At 42.8% G+C, this 23,136-nt stretch overlaps 1 protein-coding gene across 5 annotated transcripts in view; it reads right to left on the bottom strand.

The window, feature by feature from the left end:
- PPEF1 (protein phosphatase with EF-hand domain 1) overlaps positions 1-23,136 on the bottom strand; it is a 73,755-nt gene that overhangs the window by 25,706 nt on the left and 24,913 nt on the right. For 3 of the 5 annotated variants that reach the window (XM_019529232.1, XM_019529230.1, XM_019529231.1), the window contains exons 3-6: positions 20,376-20,503; positions 16,645-16,705; positions 5,735-5,913; positions 2,697-2,811 (exon numbers count right to left, since the gene is read on the bottom strand). In XM_019529232.1, coding sequence (XP_019384777.1) covers positions 2,697-2,811; positions 5,735-5,913; positions 16,645-16,705; positions 20,376-20,503 — 483 coding nt within the window. Of the gene's footprint in view, positions 1-2,696; positions 2,812-5,734; positions 5,914-16,644; positions 16,706-20,375; positions 20,504-20,964; positions 21,225-23,136 lie in introns of those variants that run through there. The other 2 variants (XM_019529233.1, XM_019529234.1) reach the window with 2 other exon arrangements.

A 23,136-nucleotide genomic window follows, 5' to 3' on the forward strand; every position in this document is an offset into this window, starting at 1 on the left:
CTTGAATGGTCTTTGGACCCAGACTATCAAGGGAAACATGCCAGATAAATATTTAAGCCTCAGAAGCAGTTTGGTATTAAAAGAGAATCTTGAAAAGAGTGAAAGATTATTTTAAAGTAATCCATATTTTGGATTCAACATCAGTAAGAATATGGCTTTCATCTGCTACAAAACATCTTTTTGGTTACAAAGGCTATTATTTGTTTGAATGGCAGGATGGGAAGTTTTTTAGATGCTGCTTAAATAGTGCTAATGAGGATACAATTAGGAGGAGATATCTATATTTATTAGCAAAAGGTGCTTACCAGTGAGCACGTGTTTCTTTGGTTTATGTTTTTGTTGTTGTTTTTAAAGTCCAGTGATATTTTGTATGAACAGCCATTTACTAAAAATCCACTCTTATTTGCAATTGCATTAGGTGCTTAAGCAACTCTAATGAAAATGCTGGTATCTATCTGCACCTGTCATCATACATTATGCATGCCTCAGAACGTTAACTCTAGTTGTCAGAATTTAATGTTGCTATTACTATTCTGTTTCACAGCTAGATGTTCTTACAATAAACCATTATGTATCATCCTTTTATCACTAATAGATGACAGCATAGTAAAATGAATGGAGGACAAAGAGTTAATTCTGAAACTTTTACCCACATCTTACATTACTGTGAAGACAAATATATTTGTTGTCTAAAGAATAATTAATTCCTATTCATCCTTTTAGTAGACAAAGACTTACAAAAGTTATTATGCATATTAGGTGTGCAATACAACCTATTCCAGGGACAAACATGCTGTTAATCAGAAGTTTCATTCTGGTGTCCATAGAAATAGTGGTAGTTGAAAGATTTGGTGCTGCTGAGCATAAAGATGGCAGAATTTCATCTTAAATGTGGTTAATTTCAGCATGTTGACTATTGGCTCCAGTATATGTCCATCAGCAACAAAACTTTTAATTTTACAACTGGAAAAGGCAGAGGCAAAATTTCAGGACACTGCTACCCTTCAGCTCTGTTAGAAAATGTAACAATAACTGGGACCACTACTGATTTACTGGACATCAGGCTGCATTCTCCCCACCTCCCAACGCATAAGCCAAGAAGGAACACGACACTCTTTACTCAGGGAAACTGTCACTGAGAGCACTGCAAAGCAAGATCTGATGGAACACCCTTTTCTCAAGGACACAATAGGACAGTGTTTCCCAACCAGTGTGCCACAGCACAAAAGTGTGCTGTCAAAAATAAACAGGTGTGCAGCAGAATGTTGCTATGGCAATGAGCTACAATAGGTCTGAGAATGGGGAAGGCCTTACCAGGCATGCTGCGGAAAAAAATTATTAATGTAAGTCTGCTGTGGGCTGGAAAAGGTTGGGAAACACTGCAACAGGCTGATGATGACACTGGTAGAATACTTACTGCATTAGCAGCATAATTTTTACATAGGGCAGTACCGGGGAGGCGCTTTAAGCTGCATTGCAATGGCCTTGGCTTAAACACTGACTCACCCAATAATACCAGGACAAAAAAGCAAAAGAAGATTTTTGATTTTCTTTAAATGTACCACTGGGCGACTCAACACCATTTGCTTCCTTGGTTTGGGTAGATCATCACTCTTTTAAAATTATCTAGAGCAGTGGTGCTCAATCTCCAGCCTGCAGGGCCACGTCATTAGCCTGCAGGGCTTCCCACGGGTCTGGTATTTGGCAACGGGGGAGCAGTAACAGCATTTACTGCCACCACTTTCAGAGCCACAGCACTTAATTTTGCCATCATTCTGGACCTGTGGGGCACCCAGTGGGCTGAATGACACTGGCTGGTGTGAGGGGTTGTGCTGGGGCTTGGCCAGTACACAGTATCACACTGCGACAGGATCTGACTCACGGGGCCTGGCTGGCACACAGGGTTGAACCTATAAATTAACCCTGTGCATAGGAATTCACATTACCATAAGCAGGGTGGGGAAGAGAAAGCATAAGGAACCTTAAGCCTTTGTACCTCTACACAAGGGCAGAAGTTAAGCATCACCAGAAAGGTTTTTAATGGAATTAACTACTATTCAGCAGACCAAACTTGCTGCTATGCAAAGGGATTCTGTTGTATAGATCCCCTCTGCACAGAAGTGGAAGTGCATCTCACCCACTGTAATGCGGGGGAGAGGGTGCGGAATCAGGCTTTTTACCTGTCCAAATAAAATTCAGAATTTACCCAGAATATGCCAGTGATCTCACACTTTTGCTACTTATGTTAAAAACAGGAGCAAGATGGCATTTTTATCCTGCTCATAGATGATACATGCAGCTCTGTGAATGCCTGATTGAAAGTCTGTTAGAAGAGTCCCCTAGACTTGAATGGTCTTTGGACCCAGACTATCAAGGGAAACATGCCAGATAAATATTTAAGCCTCAGAAGCAGTTTGGTATTAAAAGAGAATCTTGAAAGTAATCCATATTTTGGATTCAACATCAGTAAGAATATGGCTTTCATCTGCTACAAAACATCTTTTTGGTGCCAAGTGGCATGGCTCTGAAAGTGCCATGCCACTTGTCTGGCCAGCAGGGCCAGAAGGTTGAGCCCCATTGATCTAGAACATTCCAGGCATCACTGCTGCTGTAAATATCTGTATCCTCCTCTGAATACAAAGCAATGCACAGTATCATGTTGTGGCCAAAACTAGCTCTCTTCATGGGTGCCTTACCACAGATGGTTATCTCTTTGGAATAGGAAGTTGACAGATGGGTGATGTTTGGCATCTGTCGAAGAACTCTCCTTGTTTCATGTAGGAGCTGTAGCACATAGCGAGCATGCAGTTGCTGCAAAGGAACACAACAAAATAAGGCAGGCTTATGAAAGACAGAAACAGACCTTTCATGAAGTAGCCTCATCCAGCATTTCTCAACCTGTGGGTCGCAACCCAAAAGTGGGTCCCAAGAATATATGAAAGGGTTACGAACAAACTTTAAAAATAGATTCTCTGTTAAAAGAGAAAAACATAGGAAACTGTAGGTTTTCCTTTGCAGGTTGCCAGAGTTCCAACCTGTGAGGGACTGCTTGGAGCCCCCCATACTGCCCACACTCACCCCCTGCTGCACACACTGAGGGATTGAGTCCTGGGAGTGGGAAGCAGCAGCATGGGAGTGAGGGGCACTAGGTCAGGACTGGCCATTAATTTTTACAAATGGGTCCTGGTACAAAGTAGGTTGAGAACTACTGGCCTAGTTTATCCCAAACTACCATGAATTTCCTATTAGTACTTGTCACCTACAGATTGTTTGCATTGAGTTCACATGTTCTTAACACACATTCTAATGCCAAGAATCAGGAGCTCCCATGCTCTAACTTCTAGTAGACCTAGAGAACTGCTGCACAGCTTTACATATATGAAGGGAAGGCTTCACTTGTATACTTCAGGGCCTTGCCACACATTCAAACTAAAGCTGGACAGAAACCAGCTATAAAGTTGTTACACATTTTCAAGTGCTAACTTTGGAGCTGGTTGGCTTTTTTTATAGCTGGATGGAAATGTTTATGGTGCAAGCATTACTTTGTATGTGTGGCCAGTCTAAATTTATAGCATAATTAGCCAGTAGATTGCATGGTAATTACCTTGCACATGTGGCCAGTCTTAATTCATTATGCAGTTAACCAGCCGTGAATGTTTCAGAGCACTTCCAGGGGGCCAATCATGCAACAAATGTAGCTTCTGTCTGCACCCTTAGAGATTGGCAGGAACCAGTGCTTCAGGGGCAGCACAGGTCCCTGCAGCTGTAGCAAGCAGAGCTGCAACTCCCAATCCCAGCTGGGGTGCAACACTGCCCCCTATCACCGAGAACCAAGTCCAGTACCATCAGCCTGTTACTGAACCTACAGCAGCTGCTCTCCCTCTCTCCCACCTTGGAGGCAGGGGGGAAGGAGAAAGGAGTACTATGGGATGTTGGAGATCTCGGGCAGGTCCAAAGAGGTGATCCTCCCCTTCTATGTGGCACTGGTCAGGCCGCAGCTGGAGTACTGCATCCAGTTCTGGGTGCTGCACTTCAAGAGGGATGTGGACAACACGGAGAGGGTCCAGAGGAGGGCCACTTGCACGATCAGGGGGCAGCAGGGCAGGCCCTACAAGGAGAGGCTATGGGACCTGAACCTGTTCAGCCTCCACAAGAGAAGGCTGAGGGGGGAATCTAGTGGCCTGTTATAAACTAGTCAGGGGGGATCAGCAGGCATTGGGGGAGTCCCTGTTCCCCTGAGCACTGCCAGGAGTGACCAGGAATAACGGTCACAAGCTGGCAGAGGGTAGATTTAGGCTTGATATCAGGAGGCACTGCTTCACAGTCAGGGCGGCTAGGATCTGGAGCCGGCTTCCAGGAGAGGTGGTGCGGGCTCCTGCCCTGGGGGTTTTTAAGAGGAGGTTAGATGAACACCTTGCTGGGGTCGTTTGACCCCAGTACTCTCTCCTGCCATGGCAGGGGGTTGGACTAGATGATCTACACAGGTCCCTTCCGACCCTAGAAACTATGAAACTATGAAAGAACCTTGTAGCATGATATGCAACTGTTCATACTTTACATGGGGTGCTAAAAAAATGTAGCACTATAAAGGAGTTCCTGTTTCAAACAAGAAACCTTCTCTGTCAGATCTGCTGTTTGTCTTGAAGTTATTTAATCTCTTTGCTTCCCTCTACTGCAAAAGCTGTTTTGTGCTGGGAGTCCTTCTGCTCTGTTAATGGTATGTACGATTATCCTGGCAGACAGTGATTTTAGAGCTTTTAAAATATTCATCTGAATACATTTTTCAGCTCAAGTTCTACTCAAACGGTCAGACCTATTTAGAAAGGTTGACTTGGGGGACTGCCTTTTAAAAGAAAAGTCTCAAAGGCAAACTACTGCCCCTCTACATCTTTTTAAAAGGTTCCTGATCAAAAAATAAACCCTAATTTTTACTTGGAGGTGAGATAGCTGACCCTGAAGGGTGAATTTTATCATTTATTCTTCTGTTTAGCACACTCTGTCTGCTAGTTCTCTCCCCCAGAGAAAATACTGGAAGTACCATTCTTTAGTAAATTTAAAACTCTGCTGGACTTTTAGTAGTTAGCGCTTAGAGTACTAGTAGTCAGCGCTTAGACTTGCCGTTTAAATGGTCACATGGATCACCCTCCCAACACTTTGTACTATAAGCATTAATGCCATTTTACAGATGAGCACACTAAGGAAAAGGGTCGTAAGAAGATATGCAAAGAGGTGGAAGCAGAGTCAGCTTAAGCTTTCCTGCCCACTATGGCTGAGACTTGAACCATCTCAAAAGACCAATAAATGAACAGGCAATGGAATCTTTCTCGCACTTTTTTTATATTAATTTTTTTTTTAATGTCTACTTTAGAGAGAAATGATGTCCTTGCCCCTTCTTAACTCCCTCACCCACAAAGTAACACCTACTCTTGATTGGTGAGAGAGTTGAGGGACAGTTTCTTGCCTCAGCAACTGAAGATAAAATACTTCTACTCACCTGATCATTATCTTCTGAAGCACTGTATACTTAATTTTGTGTTAAAATCAATAGCAGGTCTTTAGCTGTTCTCTACCCACAACAGGTCACTGTCTCCTTCTAAAGAACCTAGACTAAATTTTAAGAAATACTTCTCCATAAAAGCGTATTTCTCCATAAAACGTCTGATATTAAACTTTATCATAGGCCTGACAATTCCATTTAAAAAATAAATCAGCCTCATCCCTACTTCCAACTTGCCTGATGGTACTTGAAAGCATGAAGTAGAGCAGCAGTATCCTCAGCAGTGAGTGGAAAGGACAGCCGAGGTCCACGATAGGAGTGTGGAACCTCTATCATCTTCTCATATTCTAGTAACACAAGGTCTGAACTGGTGGTATTAAAATCACTGATGCCATCAAAAAAGTGAGAAACTGAATCTATAACAACAGAAGTGAAGAAAAGAAAACAGTTTGTTATTCTGGAAGGCAACACAAGCCTTTCTGCCATTAATGTATAAATAATACTGTGGGGCAGAGCTGTACTGCTACCCAGCATGTCCACAAGTAACAGATAGTGAAATGACCTTCAGGGAAGGTTAGCTGTGAAATAAGCAGGGGTAACGCTGATAAATAAGCAGTCATGGTCCAAGCAGCAGCAGCATCACCAGGATGTAGTAAGGGCAGCAGATGGCAATGGTTTCCCTCCCTAAAAGCCACGTATAGCCTTTGACAGTGCTGTAACATGGCAAGTATAGGTTGCCACTATAAGTCTGCCCAGCCCCCAGCCATAGGTCTATAAGTTCTCAATGGTGGAGCAGGCAGAAGCAGGTAAAATCTCAATGGCTGTGAAAGCGAAGGAAGGCTGCAGCAGAACAAGTTCCCCAATTGTCTTGATCTCTTTTCCATTGGATCAAGGTCCTGTTCTGTTAAGAGTCATCTGGAAGCCTATGTGCAGCAGCATCTCCACAATAAAAGAAGTCATGCATAGGCATCTTCCATGAAAACAGCTTTTCCAGCACATTCCTTAAGCCCTTTGGTGACCAGCTAATGGTGATGGGAGCAGGATTGTGAGATCTGGAAGCTCTTGGTCATGAACTGGCATGAAGGTGGCAGTTACAAGATCATCTAGCACTTGGACAAAATAGGAGTGTGATCTGGCAGCTGAAACTGTGACTGTGCAGCCCTCTTCACAATCTGCCCTGCTCACCCTACATGTGGAGGGGGCTAGAAGAGATGCCCTAAACATATCCTGTCTACATTTCTTCCTGGTTGGACAACAACATCCAGTGGGACCACCTTTACTGCAGTTGAAAATACCAGTGAAAAAACCCCATTGTTTTCAGGTCCTGGAACATCAGGACTCTCACAGACAACCCTAATAGTGAATGCCCAGAGCACTGCACTGTAATTGTGGCCCAAGAACTCAGGTGACACAATATTATTGTAGCTGCACTAAGTGAGACCTGACAAGTGGGAGATGGGAAGCTCAAAGAACATGGAGATGGGTATACCTTCTTTTGGAAAGCTAAAGAGGAAGGAGAACACCAACTTCATGGAATTTGTTTTGCCATTAAGAATGAACTCATAAACCTACTCAGTGAGTTCCCTATTGGAATTAATGAGCACCTCATTAATCCATCTTAAACTGGCAGGGAGCCAATATGCAGTCATCAGTGCATACGCCTCAACTTTTGATGCTGCCAATGAAACTAAGAAGGAATTCTATGCCAACCTTTACCAAGTCCTTTCTAATATTCCAGAGGGAGACAGACTTATTTTTCTTGGTTAATTTAATGCCAGAGTCAGAAGGGACTCTAACCTCTGGAATGGAACCACTGGCAAGGAAAGGTTAACTCCAGTGGCATCCTCCTCTTGGCCAAATGTGCAGAACATGGACCCACCATCACCAATTCCCTGTTCCACCAGAAAAAACAGGCATAAGACATGATGGCAATGGCCACAGTCTAAGCGCTGGCACCTGACTGTCTATGTCATCGGCTGTGCCTGGGATTGCAAAGCTGTCTGCATCACTCAAGCTATGCTAGGAGCTGATGATTGCTGGACCAATTGCTGACTCATCCACTTGGTTATGTCATTCAAACTGGCTCCCAAACAATGGCTGCAGTAGAAGCAATGGTGATGGAAAATCAATGTTAAAGGACTCAAGGACTCAAGCAAGCAAGACCTCTTCCACCAGTGCCTAAATGAAAAACTGGTGAATTCCAATCAACAATAGGAGAATGTCAGCAGCATGTTGGGTACCCTCCAGGCCACCATCATCAATGTCTGTGAAGAGACACTTGGATTATCTACCAGGAAACATCAAAACTGGTTTTATGAGAATGACTGGGAGATCCTAGAGTTGATCAATCAAAAGAGCAAGGCCTTTTGTGTTTATCAAAACAACATCAACTCCATGCAAAAAAACCTGAATCTCCAACAAGCCAAGGCACAGGCCCAAAGGAGGACCCATGATTTGAAGAGCAAATGGTGGGAAGACAAGGCCAAGGAGATTCAACATGTTGCTGATATCCACAATATGAATGGTTTCTTCAGTGCCACCAAAGCCATCTATGGTCCAAACACTCAGGGACCAACCCCCTTGAGTCCTAAGGATGGAGGAGATCTGATCAAGGAAAGAGAACCATCAATGCCCATTGGAAAGAGCATTTTGAAGACCTTCTTAATTGAGACTCTGCTGTTGACAAGAGTGTTCTCAACTCCATCCCACAACACCCAGTCAGAGATGATCTTGGAATCTCTCCAACCCTTGACAAGGTGAGGGAAGCCACCAAACAGATAAAGAACAACAAGGCATCTAGAGAAGATGGAATCCCCACTGAAATCTTCAAACAGGGGGGAGAGGAGCTCACATCGCAGTTTCATCTCCTCATCTTAAGGATGTGGAATGATGAGGAAATCCCAGATCATCTCAGGGATGCAACTATTGTGACAATCTTCACGAAAGGAGACAAGTCCAACTGTGGAAACTACAGAAGGATTGCCATGCTGTCCCCCACAGGAAAGATCATTGTGAGAACCCTCTTGAACTGTCTCTTTCCAGTTGCTGCAAAGCTCTTCCCAAAATTCCATTGTGTGTTTAGGGCTTCAAGAGGTACAACTGACATGATCTTCACAGCTTGCTAGCTGCAGGAGAAATGCTGGGAACAACATAAGCCTCTTTACATGGCCTTCACTGACCTCACAAAAGCTTTCAACTCTGTCAGTTGAGAAGTGTTGTGGAGGATCCTTCTGAAGTATGGATGCCCACCAAAATTTGTCATCACTCTCTGTATATCAGCAGTGGTTCTCAGTAATGAATCTATCTATCTATCACAGATCTCTTTGAGGTTAGGAGGTAAGCAAGGCTGCATCATGACTCAAATACTCTTCTCGCTATTCTTTCCTGTGACGTTACAGTTGACCACTAATTAGCTTCCAGAGTTAAAATACCAAATGGATGGTAAGCTGTTTAACCTCAGCCAACTCTGAGTCAAAATCAAGACCACCCTGACCTCAATCATTGAGCTTCACTATGCTGCTGATGCTGTCGTGTGTGCTCACTTGGAAGCAGACCTTCAGGCAATCATCAACATCTTTACTGAATCATACAAGAAAATGGGACTGATGCTTAACATTCAAAAGACTATGGTTCTTCACCAACAAGCTCCTGTCCCCAGCTCCAGTAATCCATACCCACAGTAAGACTTTGGAGAATGTTGAATTTTTCCCAGACCTTGGAAGCCATCTCTCACAAAAGGCTGATATCAACGAAGAAATCCAACTACTCCTGAAATGTGCAAGTGCAGCCTTTGGATACCTGAAGAAACAGGTGTTTGAAGATCACAACATCAGATCCAAAACTAAGGTCATGGTGTATTAAGCAGCTGTGATCTCCATCTTGCTGCATAGAGCTTAGGCATGGACAACATACAGGAGACACCTGAAGTTGTTGGCAACATACCATTAACGCTGCTTGCAGAAGATCCTCTGAATCAAGTGGAAAGACAGACACACCAACATTAACATGTCATCCAAATGTCTAACTCCAGATTAGTGAAGCAAGTTTTATTTTCCCAGCTCAGCCAAGAAGTACACTCAAGAGGAAGGCAGAGAAAATGCTTCAGGGATATCCTCAAGGCCAAATTAAAAAATGAAACATTGATGTCAACTCATGGGAGACTATCATTCAGGACCTCCCCCTATGGAGGAAGAGTCTGCTTCAAGGATCTCAGTGCTTTGAAACCTCATGACAATAAGAGGAGATGGAAAAGCAGGAGTGGCAGAAACAGCATGTCACAGAACAAGTCAAGTATCAAGCACTACCCACTCCGCATGAAAACACACGTCCATTCTGCAGTAGAGCCTGCTTATCCCAGATAGGCCTCATCACTCATTTTTGTACACATAGATAAGACAGTTATTGAAGACAATCATCTTTCACAGTGAGGAATTGCCAAAGAATGAGATAAATAATAAGCTGCACTTATGATATGGTGATGCACTAGTTCCTGTTTTTATTTAGTGAATTGATACTAACTTCCCAATAATTATTTCTCATATAAAATAGTATCTCATCAGGTTCTAGATCTAGAGCAATGCCACCTGTCTCCAAACCATATTCTTCTCCCTTTGCCTCACAGAACTGTAAATTTTGATATTTGCTGTTCATCATTAGGAATTCCTCCCCCTCTTTACAACAGTGAAAATCGAAATGCTTAATTGTTTTTTAAAACCTGTTTTGCTGTAGATCTTTTTATCTCCATGATCAATACCAAAAGTTCCTTCAAAACAAAACAAAACAAAACAAAACAAAAAGCCTTCAATTAAACTAAAGGTACTTTCATAGTTGTGTTCCAACAATGAAACATCAGGCATGCTAATTTCTGCTAGCACTCAGAGACAATGTCATGACTTCGCCACCTGCCATAAAATTACTGTATAGGCAAATATAAGCAATAGGAGAGCATTTTTTGTTCTAGTCTTCCTTGAGCATGGAGAAAATGGAAATATTACAAATTGTTTCAACACAGGGCTATGTTCTTTTAATGCAAACTAACCTGTATTTTGAGCATGTGGTAGACTGAAGTGTTTGCTTTCTGCATATCGTTTGTATACAACATTCATTATTATAAAATAGAGAACTAGTTAGTAGCAGTATGCTAATTAAAGCATTCTAGTGGTTGCTAGGGAGGAGTCAGTGTTGCTTTTGTAAGATTACTTTGTAAACAGATTTAGTTAGCTGCAGTTGATCTTAATTTCTTGCATTGGATTTTATTTGACTCTTAATAGAAAGGATTTATTACTTATTGTCATAGCTACAAAACTGGCTGTAATGAAGCTTTCAGCAGCTGAATCCCTCATTACATTTACATTCATATTTTATAACTATATTTGGGCTTTTGGAGCAGCATGCCAGATAATTGATATAGGCCTAGTGGAGCTGTTTTAGAGGAACAGCTAGAGGAAATTCAAAATAAAAAGTTGAGTGAGCGAACAAAAAGGAAGCTGTTTCCTGTTTCAACTCTTAGTGCATGTCAGTCTAACTGGATTAAACCGTCAACAAGGACTTGATCTCATAAGATGTTCTGCACTTTTCAGTTTCCACTGACTGCAATGTAAGTAGATGCTCAGCACTTCTGAAGGCTGCCAGTGTGTTACAAGTAGACCCAAATTGCTAGGTCCAGGACAACAAGAATGGAGAGTTTGTAGCTCTGGGTCTCTAGAACCCCTTCCCAGGGCTCCTTCCTCAGCACCCAGTTAATTCCTCTGAGCCCTTCCTTACAAGAGGCCGGGGAACTATGCTCCCCTCATCTGATCTCACCTCTTTTAAGAATCCAAGGCTCTTGGAGCCCGCTAATTAAAACACTCCCTGCCCCCCACCTCTGGAGCAGGTATAAAAACACCTCCAGAGTCCCAGGAGAATAGCAACTGAAGTAACACTTTGCACTGCAATCAACTTGGAGGCTTCAGAAACTGCATGTTTTGAAAATGATTTATTGATTCTTAAGTACGGAACTATTTTCCTGCAATGCAAAGCAGGAAGATCCACCCTCCTTTATAATTTATTTTTCCATAGTCTGAGATTTACATGTGAAGTCTCTGTGAAGAGATGCCCACATCCTTCCTCCTCTTTGCTATGACCATGCAAAACTGAGGGAATGTCCTAAACAGTTTTACCCTTTTTAAGAAGGCCAGGGTACATCTCACATGGAGGATGTGGAAAGATGTCTTTATCCTGGACATGTGAGATTTGGGGAAAACAATCAGGTGATGGATTTGTTTATTTAGGTAGAACTCTATGACCACCTTCACGTGTCCTTAAGAATACCCCACCCACATGGAAAACCATATAGGGAAGATCTGGAAAACAGGAAGATCATCTCTAATGACAAACACAGCTGGAAACATAGTGCCATTGGCTTGAACAGTAGTTTTGAGAGAGCTTCAAGAATTAGACTGACATCAGATCTTGCCTTGGTGGGAATACCTTGGTCAGACCTATCAAGAATTTTAGCACCATGGATGGTGATACAAGACAGCTGCCAGGTGCTACTTGACTGGGCACAGGGACAATTTGCTCTGATTCAACTTCAGAAAACAGTTAAAAATTACAGGCACTGATGTCTAGGGAACTACCCAAGTCGAGGCAGCAGCCAGCCAATTTCACGGCTAGATCATGGGGCCAGCTTTGACTGGCTGAGGGGCTCTAGTGGCCCCACTCCTCACCACTGATTGGTGGCAAGGAATATCTATCATATGGCCCTGCCTCCCATTGCTGATTTGCTGTGAAGGCTATCTGTCATGTGGCCTTGCACCTCACCACCAATTGGTGGAAAGGGCAGGGCAAAACGGCTGGCAGCCCTTGCAGCTAATCAGCAGTGAGGGCCAGGGTCCCTGACGGTATACAAGAGGTGTATCTGCATTTTGTCTCTATCCCTGTGGTTCAGATAGTGAAAAATTTGAAAATAGAACATTTTCCTAGGATGTGAGACTCTCCCAGGCAAGAGATAATACTTGAATCCAGGTGATCCTGAGAACATCAGACTGTTTTCAGAGAATATTTCCTTCTTTCTGTTTTTCTTTTTTAAACAAACAAACAAAAACCCAAATTCCCTAATGGTTCACCCATGGGCCACAAGAAATCAAACCTAACTTCCATAAATAACCAGGAGTACTAACTGAAGTTTAAGGGGTTCAGCATCTGCTGATGTTGTCAGTAAGCTGCCAGGAAGAAGTTCCATCTCAAACTGAAAAAACCTTAGAGGAATTGAGATCTGAAAGGCACCCAACCTATAATATACCCTAGGGTGCATCCAGACAAGTATGTATGTGCATTTCCCTGGGGATAAATACCAGTGAAACACAGTTATGCTGCTGCTACTTGTCCCCGGGGAACACTCACGCATGCATGCTCTGGCACACAGCAAGTTCCCTTGGTTGGGATAGAGAATGCTGGGACCAGCACCTGGGCTAGCTCCAGCAGCCTTACCTACGGTTCTGGGGGCCTTCTGGAGCTCCAGCAGTGGCAACCCAGTGCATGAGGCTTGGTCGGCAGCCAGAATATGGCTCCAGCTGCCCAGGCTCCAGTTTTGGGCAGCACACACTGCTGCCACGTGTGCAATGCTGCTTTTTTCAGGCGCAGGTTTTTTTGACACTGGGATCTCCTGGTGTCAAACCCCCCCCGCCATACTGCCAATTAGCAGCATGGCAAACACCTACATGTGCAGTGTATGTGGTTTGCAGCTCTGCAGATCTCATGTGCATGCTCATCTGGACATGCCCAGAGTGAGGCAAAGCAGGGACAGGGTCCATATGTGCCACACAGGTACTGCTGACCAAAAGTCTCCGGCTTAAGGACTGTGCCCACTGTAGAACATGCATATGGAGAGTCATTCAAAAGGAAAACATTTTATTTCCCTGTAGTGGGATTGAAAGGCAGAACATGTGCCTTTTTTTGGCTGAAAAATCTTTTACACCTGCCTCCCACAAACATCTTTGAAAATAAATGCCAGCCACCAGAATAAAAAGTGTGTTAAGTGAACAGCTTATGCGGCTATATAACATCTTGGTCATGATGCTGAAACTACACTGACATAGAGATGAAGAGGAAATCAGAAATAGCAATGGGTAAAAACACATTATAAGGATTACTCTGTTAAAGGGAATGTGAACTTTAATTTTGTAAGTATGCTTTAAAAAAACAAATACTCCTTACACTGGAAGGGAATGTGAAGTTTTTTTCTTTTAATCAGTTCTAGAATACAAAAATTCAGACTATAAATCTTTCATGCATCTCCCTAATCTTCTTTCCATAAGTAAAAGTGGAACTACTGAACAGCCATGCAGTGTGTACTTTACTGCGAGTCCCAGAACAGCCCAAAAAAGACACAATTTAGGTCCTTTTAGCCCTGGTGCTGTTACTCTAAATCAATGGTGCTCAAGCGTTTGGCTATGTGGCCAGATGAACAACACTGGGATGGTCTGTGGGTCAGATCAAGTCCTGCATGCCTGGGCCCTACTCTGCCTCCACCTCTCTCCTAAAATTAAAGCGTATGCCCAAGTACTGATTTGACTACCTTAAGGAAAACGTTATGGAACATATTGAAGATGCAATTTAGAATTATCTGAAACACATCTAACCTAGTCCCCTCATGTATAAGGTTTGTGCTGTCTCTCACTGAAAAATATTTCCATGCCAAACTACTAATTTTCAATCCTTGGGGGGTTTGTTGGCTACAGACCTGTTTTTATGTGTGTATTTTCAGCTTCTCCAACCACAAAAGTAGCAGAACTTTTTTGGCATGTACAGACATTTGCTGTCCCAGGAGAAACCCTCCTGGAAGTGACTCAAACCTGGTTGTTCCCAGGTTATTTTTTTCCTGGAGTGGTCATTTTTACCCTGGGAAAAAAAGCCTGAACATCTGTACACTTGTAGTTTCTGTGGGGAAAACGGTGACTCTCCTAGGAGAAACTGAATGCCTCTACGAGGCCTTTATCAATTTTAAAAAACTGGGCAGACACCAATCCTCAAAAGTTTCAAACCAAAAGGAGAAAGTATTATTAAAAAATGTGAAACTAGAGCTTCAACATAAACTGTTTTCTATATTAACTACAGAGGCAGTTCACTAGTACAACTAAAATGTGTCTACAATGTAGGTAGCCTGCCCATTGGAGATAAAGAACTGAACTCCTTCTCTCCACTGCATGGACATATAAGGCAAGCCACATCATCACTGTAGGTATTTAAAGTGCTTATAAAACCTTCAGATGGGTAGGCCAGTGGTCATAGAACTGGCAAGGAGGCATCACTCAGAAATAGTTACTTCTATTTTGTAACAACCTGAACAGACAATTTAATCCATTGTTTTACAAATTCTTGATACAAAATATGCAATGAAAAATACCATCATAGCATAGATAACTAGCAGAGGATGCAAACAATGTTCGACTTTCTTCAACCTAGTCATTTCATTCCTTGGAAATCACATGTGAGAAGAAAATTGTTTACAGGTTGCTATAATAATATACAACATAGACAAATAAATTGCAGGACTACTTTGTGCTCTGCCTTAGTTTTGGAGCAAAGTTCAGATGAACTTCCTTCTCAGAAAGTATCATTATGTTCTCTAACCAGTTTGAGATAAAACAACTCCCAATTTCTAGTTTCTGTCATTAGAATATAGAACCACTTAAAGTTTTTGATGGTGGTTTTATCTTGCTATCAAAGTGTCTTGTGCACATTTAACTAGAGTAATCAACAGCATGACCAGATGAAAGAAAAGTGATCTTTTGTAGTCTTTGATGAGGTGAGGCCTGCCTCTTCTTCACACAGCTAGGTTGAGATTCTACACAGACATCTAAACAAGTTGTTTGTTTTCTGATACAAGCTGCGCCTCTGTTCAGAGTTCAAAACTCCAAGTAGCTTGAAATGTGTAAAAAAATACAGTAACTTAGCAGCTATTTTGTATTTCATACAGTGGTCCCAGAAATTTCATAGCAAAAATCTAGAATAAATTATACTCAAACAGGGGTCCAGATGTCCCTACTTCAGAGAAACCTAAAGGGATAATCTCTTTGCTTTTCTACAGCTGGCTAGGATTACTTAATGTAGTGGTTCTCAACGGGTGTTTATACACATGCTTGGGGTGGGGGGGTGTAAAGGGGATGCTTAATTACAGCTGTTCTTTGCTGGGGTACCTTCTTAGAGCCTCTCTAATTAAAATGCCTGGGGTGTCTTGTGTATCAGTATCCCTGCACTTAAAAATAGTGGCAGGGTCACTTTAACTAAAGCTCGTTCAACGAGCTTTAATTAAAGTGCCCCCACTGCCATTTTTAAGTGCAGGGATGCTGATACATGAGACATTGGAGTCTGCTGGAGTACGGTAATTACCACACTCCAACAGACTTGATTAATCAAGCCTGCTCTGACATGCTGTAATTAAAAACATTGGGCTCCTATACACGAGCCTATCTAAAAGCATTGGGTGCCTATACATGAGCAACAAGGCTGCTCCAATGTGTTGTAATTACAGTGCATCGGAGCAGCCTTGCTGCTTGTGCATAGGTGTCCAACGTTTTTAGACTCAAGGCATCCCTCAATAGACTCAAGATGCCCTTCAGAAAATGTCAGCTCTTTGTTTTCACTCAATTTTTCACTACAGAAAAATAAAAGAGCAACCTTCTGTTGCAAAACCCCCTTGTAAAAAATACCTCAGAAGGTCAGAATGCTGTTAACACTATGAATTCCTATTTGAAATCAGTCTTCGAATCATTTTTGTACATCTAACAATGCTAAAATTGCACAGCACCCTGAGGCACACTTAAAAGGATCTCAAGGCACCCCAGAAGGCTGATGCTCCCAGGTTGAGAAGCACTGGTTTAATCCACAACTCTTTCAGGAGCTCTTTTACCAGAAATGTGAAAGGCTCTTAAGATTTCTACTTTTGCAGGGTAGAGAGCACATCACAAAACATTCTGTGTACCTGGAGGCCTATCTTTGTATTTAATAACAGAAACAGATATCTGGAACATCTGAAATCTTCACATATATGTAAACACTTAAAATGTCAAGTTTTCATTGCAACAATTTCAAACCACAATTTCAGCAGGTGGGACAGAATGTGGAAGCATGCTAAATTTTCACATTATTTTGATGTTTATCCTTACCTGTGTCGGTCTCATTGAGCTGAGTAAAGTGATCCAGCATGAATGTGAAAAAATCGGACAGCTAAGTAAAGAAAAAAAGAAATATACTTAACAACTCCAGGGGAATCAGCAGAAAAAAAGACTGTGGTCTTTTGCTTCACACTGTTGCCACTGACTAGGAGTTTGAGACAGATCAAAGATATGCCCACACCATGCACCAGGATATTGTACAGATATACACAAGACAGCTCTGGAAGTAGAAATAACAGAGCCACATTAGCATGGGGAGGCAGCTGTGCTAATCTGCTTAGTTGTCAAGCAGAGTTTACCAGCTCAGATGTAGCACAGTGCAGTGCTACATGTGGAATTAGCTCAGGGATCTGCACAGAATTGCCTTGCGCCACGTGGACTCCAATAGATAAGTTAGTCCATTTACAGCTAGCTTGGGCTACCTCTGTATTGAGCCATCTGCTCTTACAGGTCTTGGTGTATTTCTGTGTCACAGATTAATGATGATAACCGGATTTTTCATAAATGATGAAGCTCTTTCCATAAATGTTACAAGTTACTCTCTTCCCTACCTTTGGGATAGCAAAGTCACATCTATGCATAGAAAGAATCTAAGGCTACAACTACAGAGCACGAGACAGACAGGCTAGGTGTACTGATCAGGGGTGTGAACCATGACTAGCACCCATAGGCTAGCAGCAACCTCTTGTATAGACACAGTTTGACCAACAACACTGTGCTTTTAATTGTGTGGTTTATTTTGTTTGTGGGGTGAATGGGTAGATATCCCACCAGCTTTTCTGGTATAGCTGTGTCTATATTGGAGTACTTTACTGGTATACTATAGTAGCATTGCCAGGCTGGTATGTGCACCAAGTGCAGTTTTAGCCTAAATTCAAGCACGCTCACTTTAGCTAGGGACAGACAGTCAAAAAGCTGTGCCTGACTTGATTCAATCTTTGCAGGGTAGGCTAACCTGGCTAGGCTGAACCACTTTGTAATTACAGAAATCCCCTCTGGACTGAGAAAATAAAGGCACATGCCTGCAGTAGCTTAGGTTAGAAGCTGAGGGCACTAGAGCAGCCCTCCCATTGCTTCCACAGAGCTGAGCTGAAGGGACCAGGCAGGATGTATTCCTCCCATCCTGAGTTGCCCAGCAGGGAATGTTTATCACCCCTAACTCAGTGTTTATCAATCCATTGAAAAAATGAAGCCTTTCTCCACTAACTAATGGAGCTCTTCTTAAACAGCTCTTCAAAGGAAGGACATTAAAGTACTTGTTGATTAGCTCCAAAGAACCTGTCTGCCTTTATCATCTCCCACAGCACAGACTGTGGCCAGCATGTGGTCTGCTACCTAATTCTGGGAGGTGTAAGACAAAGGGGCAGGCGGAATACTCCCTGACTGGCAGAGAGAAACCAGGCAAATGCTTGCAGTCTCTGCTGAACTTAAAGCCAACTCTGCCGTGGAGCAGAGAGCCCTGCCCAGGCCAGAGAGCATGCTGGGATGCTGGGAGAGTCTGGTTTATCTCAAACCAGCAAGGGGTCTGGGACAGACATTGTATAAACCGTTTGAGTCAAATCAGTTAAGTCTACATTCAATGAGGTTTATCTCAAACCAGTTTCAGACATTTTCAAATGGGTTTATGTGCACTGAACATCTGTTTTGTTACAGGTTTAAACCAGTTTCTGATCACTTAAACCAGTTTATATGTAATGTCTGTCCCTAGCCTTTAATTGTTCACTGGTTGATGCTCTTTGTTATCAAAACAGAAAAAGATAGAATAAAATGGATTTCTAGGAAGCACTAGACCAGGTAAAATCCAAAGCATCCACACTTGAAATGTAACACTGCATGTGGAAGGAAGCTGATTTACATCATTTTAAATATTTTGTAAGAGTTTGTTTACAGCAAATGCAAATAAGAAAATGCTAAATGAAAAGTAAAACTATTTTAACAGATGTTTGTTTATGTTGAAAAAAGTGCAGCAAAGAATTTTCCAACCTATATTTTTTGGTCAGAGGACACTATGACACACACTTCTAACAGCTGATCATTACAGTTGTTTATATGTATTACGGTAAGGCTGGGAGGTGCCAACCAGTGTCAGTGACCCTTAGAATAAATGCTACATTAATATGGCAGGAGACACACCGGTCTGAAGAACTTGCAAACTAAATGTACAAAATGGACTGTGGGAAACAGAGAGTGGTATCATGCCATTTCATACAACTAAAACACAAAGAGGTTAAGTGATTTGCCAAAGATCACATAGGAAGTCTGTGGCAGAGAAACAAACTACATACAAATTCCCTGAGTTCCAGTCCAGTGCCTTAGGCACAAAGCCTCCTTCCTCATTGAATAAGTAGATTAAACTTAACTGCCAGCTCTTGGAAAGAAATTTCCCCTGTGGGCACGTTATATGATAATTAATCATCAATTACAGAATTTGTGCATCTTCTTCTGATGCATCTGATACCAGCCACTGTAAGAGATAGGTCACTAAACTGGTCTAGGAGAAATCCAGTCTGGATGGCCCTATTTAGGGACAATTCTCATGTTCCTATTTTTAATCTGCAAACCAGGAAACTAAACAGACAAAACATCAATCTGGTAAGCAAATGCATGGTTCCAACCAAAACACAAAAATTGATTATGTTTGGTTACTTCAGGAAAGTCTCAATGCTACATCCCACTGAGCATGCACCTGTCCAGAGAGGAGCTGGTCTGTAGCTTCCCAGAGAGGTCCTGGATGCGGAGCACAGCGGAGGTGCCGGGGCTGGCACAGGACACTTACTGGCAGTAAGCTCCTTACTCCTCACGTGGGGCAGGCAGCAGCTCCTCCCTGAGGTGAGCTGAGGGTGGGGAAGAGGGCTGGGGCTGGCTCAGGCTCCACTGGCCCCAGGGAACTGCTCCGTTCCCCAGCCCCAATGCTATGTGCCTCCTCATTCCCCAAGGTGAGGCACAGGCGGGAGAGCAGAGCAGTTCCCCGGAGCCAGAGGAGCCCATACCAGCCCCTAGCCTTAGCCCCCATCCCTGCCTCAACTTGGGGAGGAGCCGCTGCCTGTCCTGCATGAGGAATAAGGAACTTACCACCGGTAAGTGTCCCGCACTGGCCCCAGTGCCTCCCTTCCAGTTCTATCATGCTTTATAATGAATAATTCTTGGGACATGTTTAGCAGCGAACCAGTTACCCAGAGGTAGACAAAATATGACCCACAGGCCAGATATGGCCCGCTGATTGGATCCAGTGTAAGAGCGGGTGCCCACCAATTGACTGTGTCTGGCCCATGGCTGCCCCACAGCACTACACATGGGGCTGAGTCCCACCCACTCCTGCCAGGGGCAGCCTGTGCCACACTTCCACTGGGCCCAACCAGCATGCACAGCTTCCCAATGGGTCTACTGCTGTCCAGGTACTGCTTGGCTCCCCTGGCCTCCAGCAGCTACTCTTCCTGCCCCTGCTGGGCTGCTCTGGGAAGCAGTTAGTATGGAGAAGGGTAGTATATGGGACCCACAGTGCTCCTCATGGGGCTGAACCCTGCCCGCTCCCACCTGGACACTTACTGCAGGACGCTTACTGGCAGACCGTGCCGAAAGAGCGAGGCGGGACCAATTCAGAACCAGACCAACACAGCATGCTCACGGACGAAAGCAGCATGCTTACGAACCACTACTGCTTAGAGGAAACATTGCCACTGAGTGCTTCTACAGGAAGGAAGAAAGAACTCAAAAGCACAAACCTGTAGTTGTGCTTGCTCTTCAGCATATTCAATAGATTGAAAAATATTCAGAGCATATCGTCGCCTCATTTCTAGTCGGGCCATTGCACAGCGATACCATCTCTGAATAAGGATAGCGGCCTTAATTGCTGGCAAAACATGAAGCAAAAGAAAAATATTTATTGGGCAGACAGAATGAAAACAAACAAAGCTTGACTTCTCATGAAATTTCACTTTTACTTATTTTTGAACTAGTAACACTAAACCCCCTCCCAAAAAAGCCCTGGAAACATTTCCAATTTCTGATCCAAAAGCAATGCTCAACTGTGGCTCTAGTGAACATGTCCTCTAATAACTAGGATTTTACACACATTTTTGTGTACTTCAGAACCCTGTGACCTCATCCATGTAGGGCTCAAACCAAATCCCATTGATCTGAGTGACACTGAATTATGCCGTTGCTCAGCATGACATCATTACAAATCTTTCCTTCAAACAGAAATGCATGGGTGTGGCTAATTGATTCAGATTCATTTTAGCCAGAGAACACCAGTCTGGGCAAGTGGAGAAATGACTATTTTTTAAGCAAGTAGAATGTAGCCAAACTCACTTATTTGGCTGCTTCTTCACATGTAATACAGATTTCTTCTTTTTCAGGCTTCAGTTAAAAACTAAGGTCTTTCCCAGAAAGGAATTTTTAACAGCTTTTATTAATAGAAAGCAGCTTGCATCATGTTTTGTTTTGTTTTGATTTGTTTTGTTTGTGTATGAGTAAGGCCCACACTATCCTTCTTAATCCCATATTATATTCAATCTGAGTGTCAGATTTCCAAACAGCCACACCAATGAATTTTCACACTTTTTTGATGTCTGAAATAGTATGAAACAATTTGATTTGTATTTTTGCTGGTTCAGAGAGTTTTACATGATCTTTCATAGGCAAGAGTCTACCGTATCAGATGTTAAGTGTAGCCCAGGTAGTACCTGGGTAAGTACTCCCCTCTCCAATTGAAGGGAGAGTTAGCAAGGCTGGTGCGTTGTGAGAGGAAACTGCAGGCTGAACCAGTTTCCCTCTGTTCCCAAAAGAACAAGGCCAGGACTTGATGAAACTTAACTATGTATAGATTTATTATTATTACATTAAAAAATACATATATACAATTATATAAATACTGGTACATCTATTTATGCTATTAGCCTCTAAATCTTGTTCTTTAGATAGATAGATAGATAGATAGATAGATAGATAGATAACCATCTATCACCCTAACAATACAAATAGATTACAGATAAATAGAAGGGAACAACAGAGGCCCAATAAATATCTAAACTCTATTATATTACCAACTTACAAATATAGAAATACACAAAATATAAAGCATTCTCTCACAAAATGTATGGTGCCATTTCACAAAATATAAGGCATCTCAGCATCAGATTAACGCAACTCGTTAAGCCTGCCCAGTGCCAAAGTTGATCCTGGGGCGCTGGCTACTCTCCTGCAATCAGTGGGAGGGGGAAATCCTCCGTGCTCTTCAATCCCACTGTGACCCATAGGGAGGGATACCTCCAACAGAAACATCAGAACTGGGGAGACTTCCCCTGCATAGGCTTCTCCTACAATAACCAACCCAGGGTAACTTCCCCCTCCCCTGTGGGAAATCTCTTTTCCAGGTAACATATGACTCCGAGAGTGCGGGGGTGGGGCAGGTCCCAGGTTAGGGGTCCTTGACCCTTCAGGTGTGTGGATCCTCACTAGTAGTAATACAAAAGCTCGTGCCTTTCTAACCACTACGTCTCTAAGGGTACTTTGACACGTGCTCTGACACTTTCTGATTAAAATGCACTGCTGATTAAAATGCCTTCTATTCAGAATGCTCCAGTGTGCTGCAGCATCTTGTGTATTCAGTGTCCCTATGTTTCAAAATGGTAGCAGGGGTGCTTTAACTAAAGATTGTGGAACAAGTTTCAGTTAAAGCACCCCTGCTGCCATTTTGAAATGAGGGATGCTGAATATACAAGACATTGAGGGCATTTTAATTGGAGTGGCTCCCAAGAGCTGGGCCAATTAAAACACCCCCCACCACACCCCAGAGCATGTGTACAGACACCCTAAAGTGTAATCATGCCCTGCTTTCTGCCTGACTTCAGACTGCGGCTAACTACCTCCCATTGTCTACGCTAGCAATGATTTGCCAATTGTGTCATACTGATAAATACTGTTTGGGGAGATGGAGAAGCGGTCTTTTGTTTGGACATCTTACACCACTTCCTTGAGTAAAATAAGGCAGACTGGAAAAGGAAGGTGGTGGTGTGGAGGACAAAGACCGGTTATTTTTATTTTGCTATAGATATGCTTGCAGAAGGGAGTTTTACTTGAATAGCTATTTCAATTAAGGGTATGAGTTTTCAAATTCCTAGTCAAGATAACTAAACCAACAAAGAGTACAGTATGGGCCTTAAGACCAAATGCTACCTTATATGAAGCGTTTGCAGATTTAAGGGCAGATTTTATTTCTTAAATATAAACCACAAATCACACAGTACATCCTTATCTGGTCCAAAAATCCAAGGAAAGTTCACACTTGAAAACCTGATGTGACAGAGTGGGGTATGTCTGTACCAAATTATGAATTATAAGGACGTACTGTGTGATTTGTGGTGTATTCATTGTGCACCGAATACACACAAAGACATGTCTGAGGGCACCTGGTTGCACTGTGTCTGACAGTGTCCTTTCCCAAAATGGTTCTTGACCCCTTTTTGAAAGATGATGAATGAC

The sequence above is a fragment of the Crocodylus porosus genome, unplaced genomic scaffold, assembly GCF_001723895.1.
Source record: "Crocodylus porosus isolate Cpor-Errol unplaced genomic scaffold, CroPor_comp1, whole genome shotgun sequence".
NCBI lineage: Eukaryota > Metazoa > Chordata > Crocodylia > Crocodylidae > Crocodylus > Crocodylus porosus.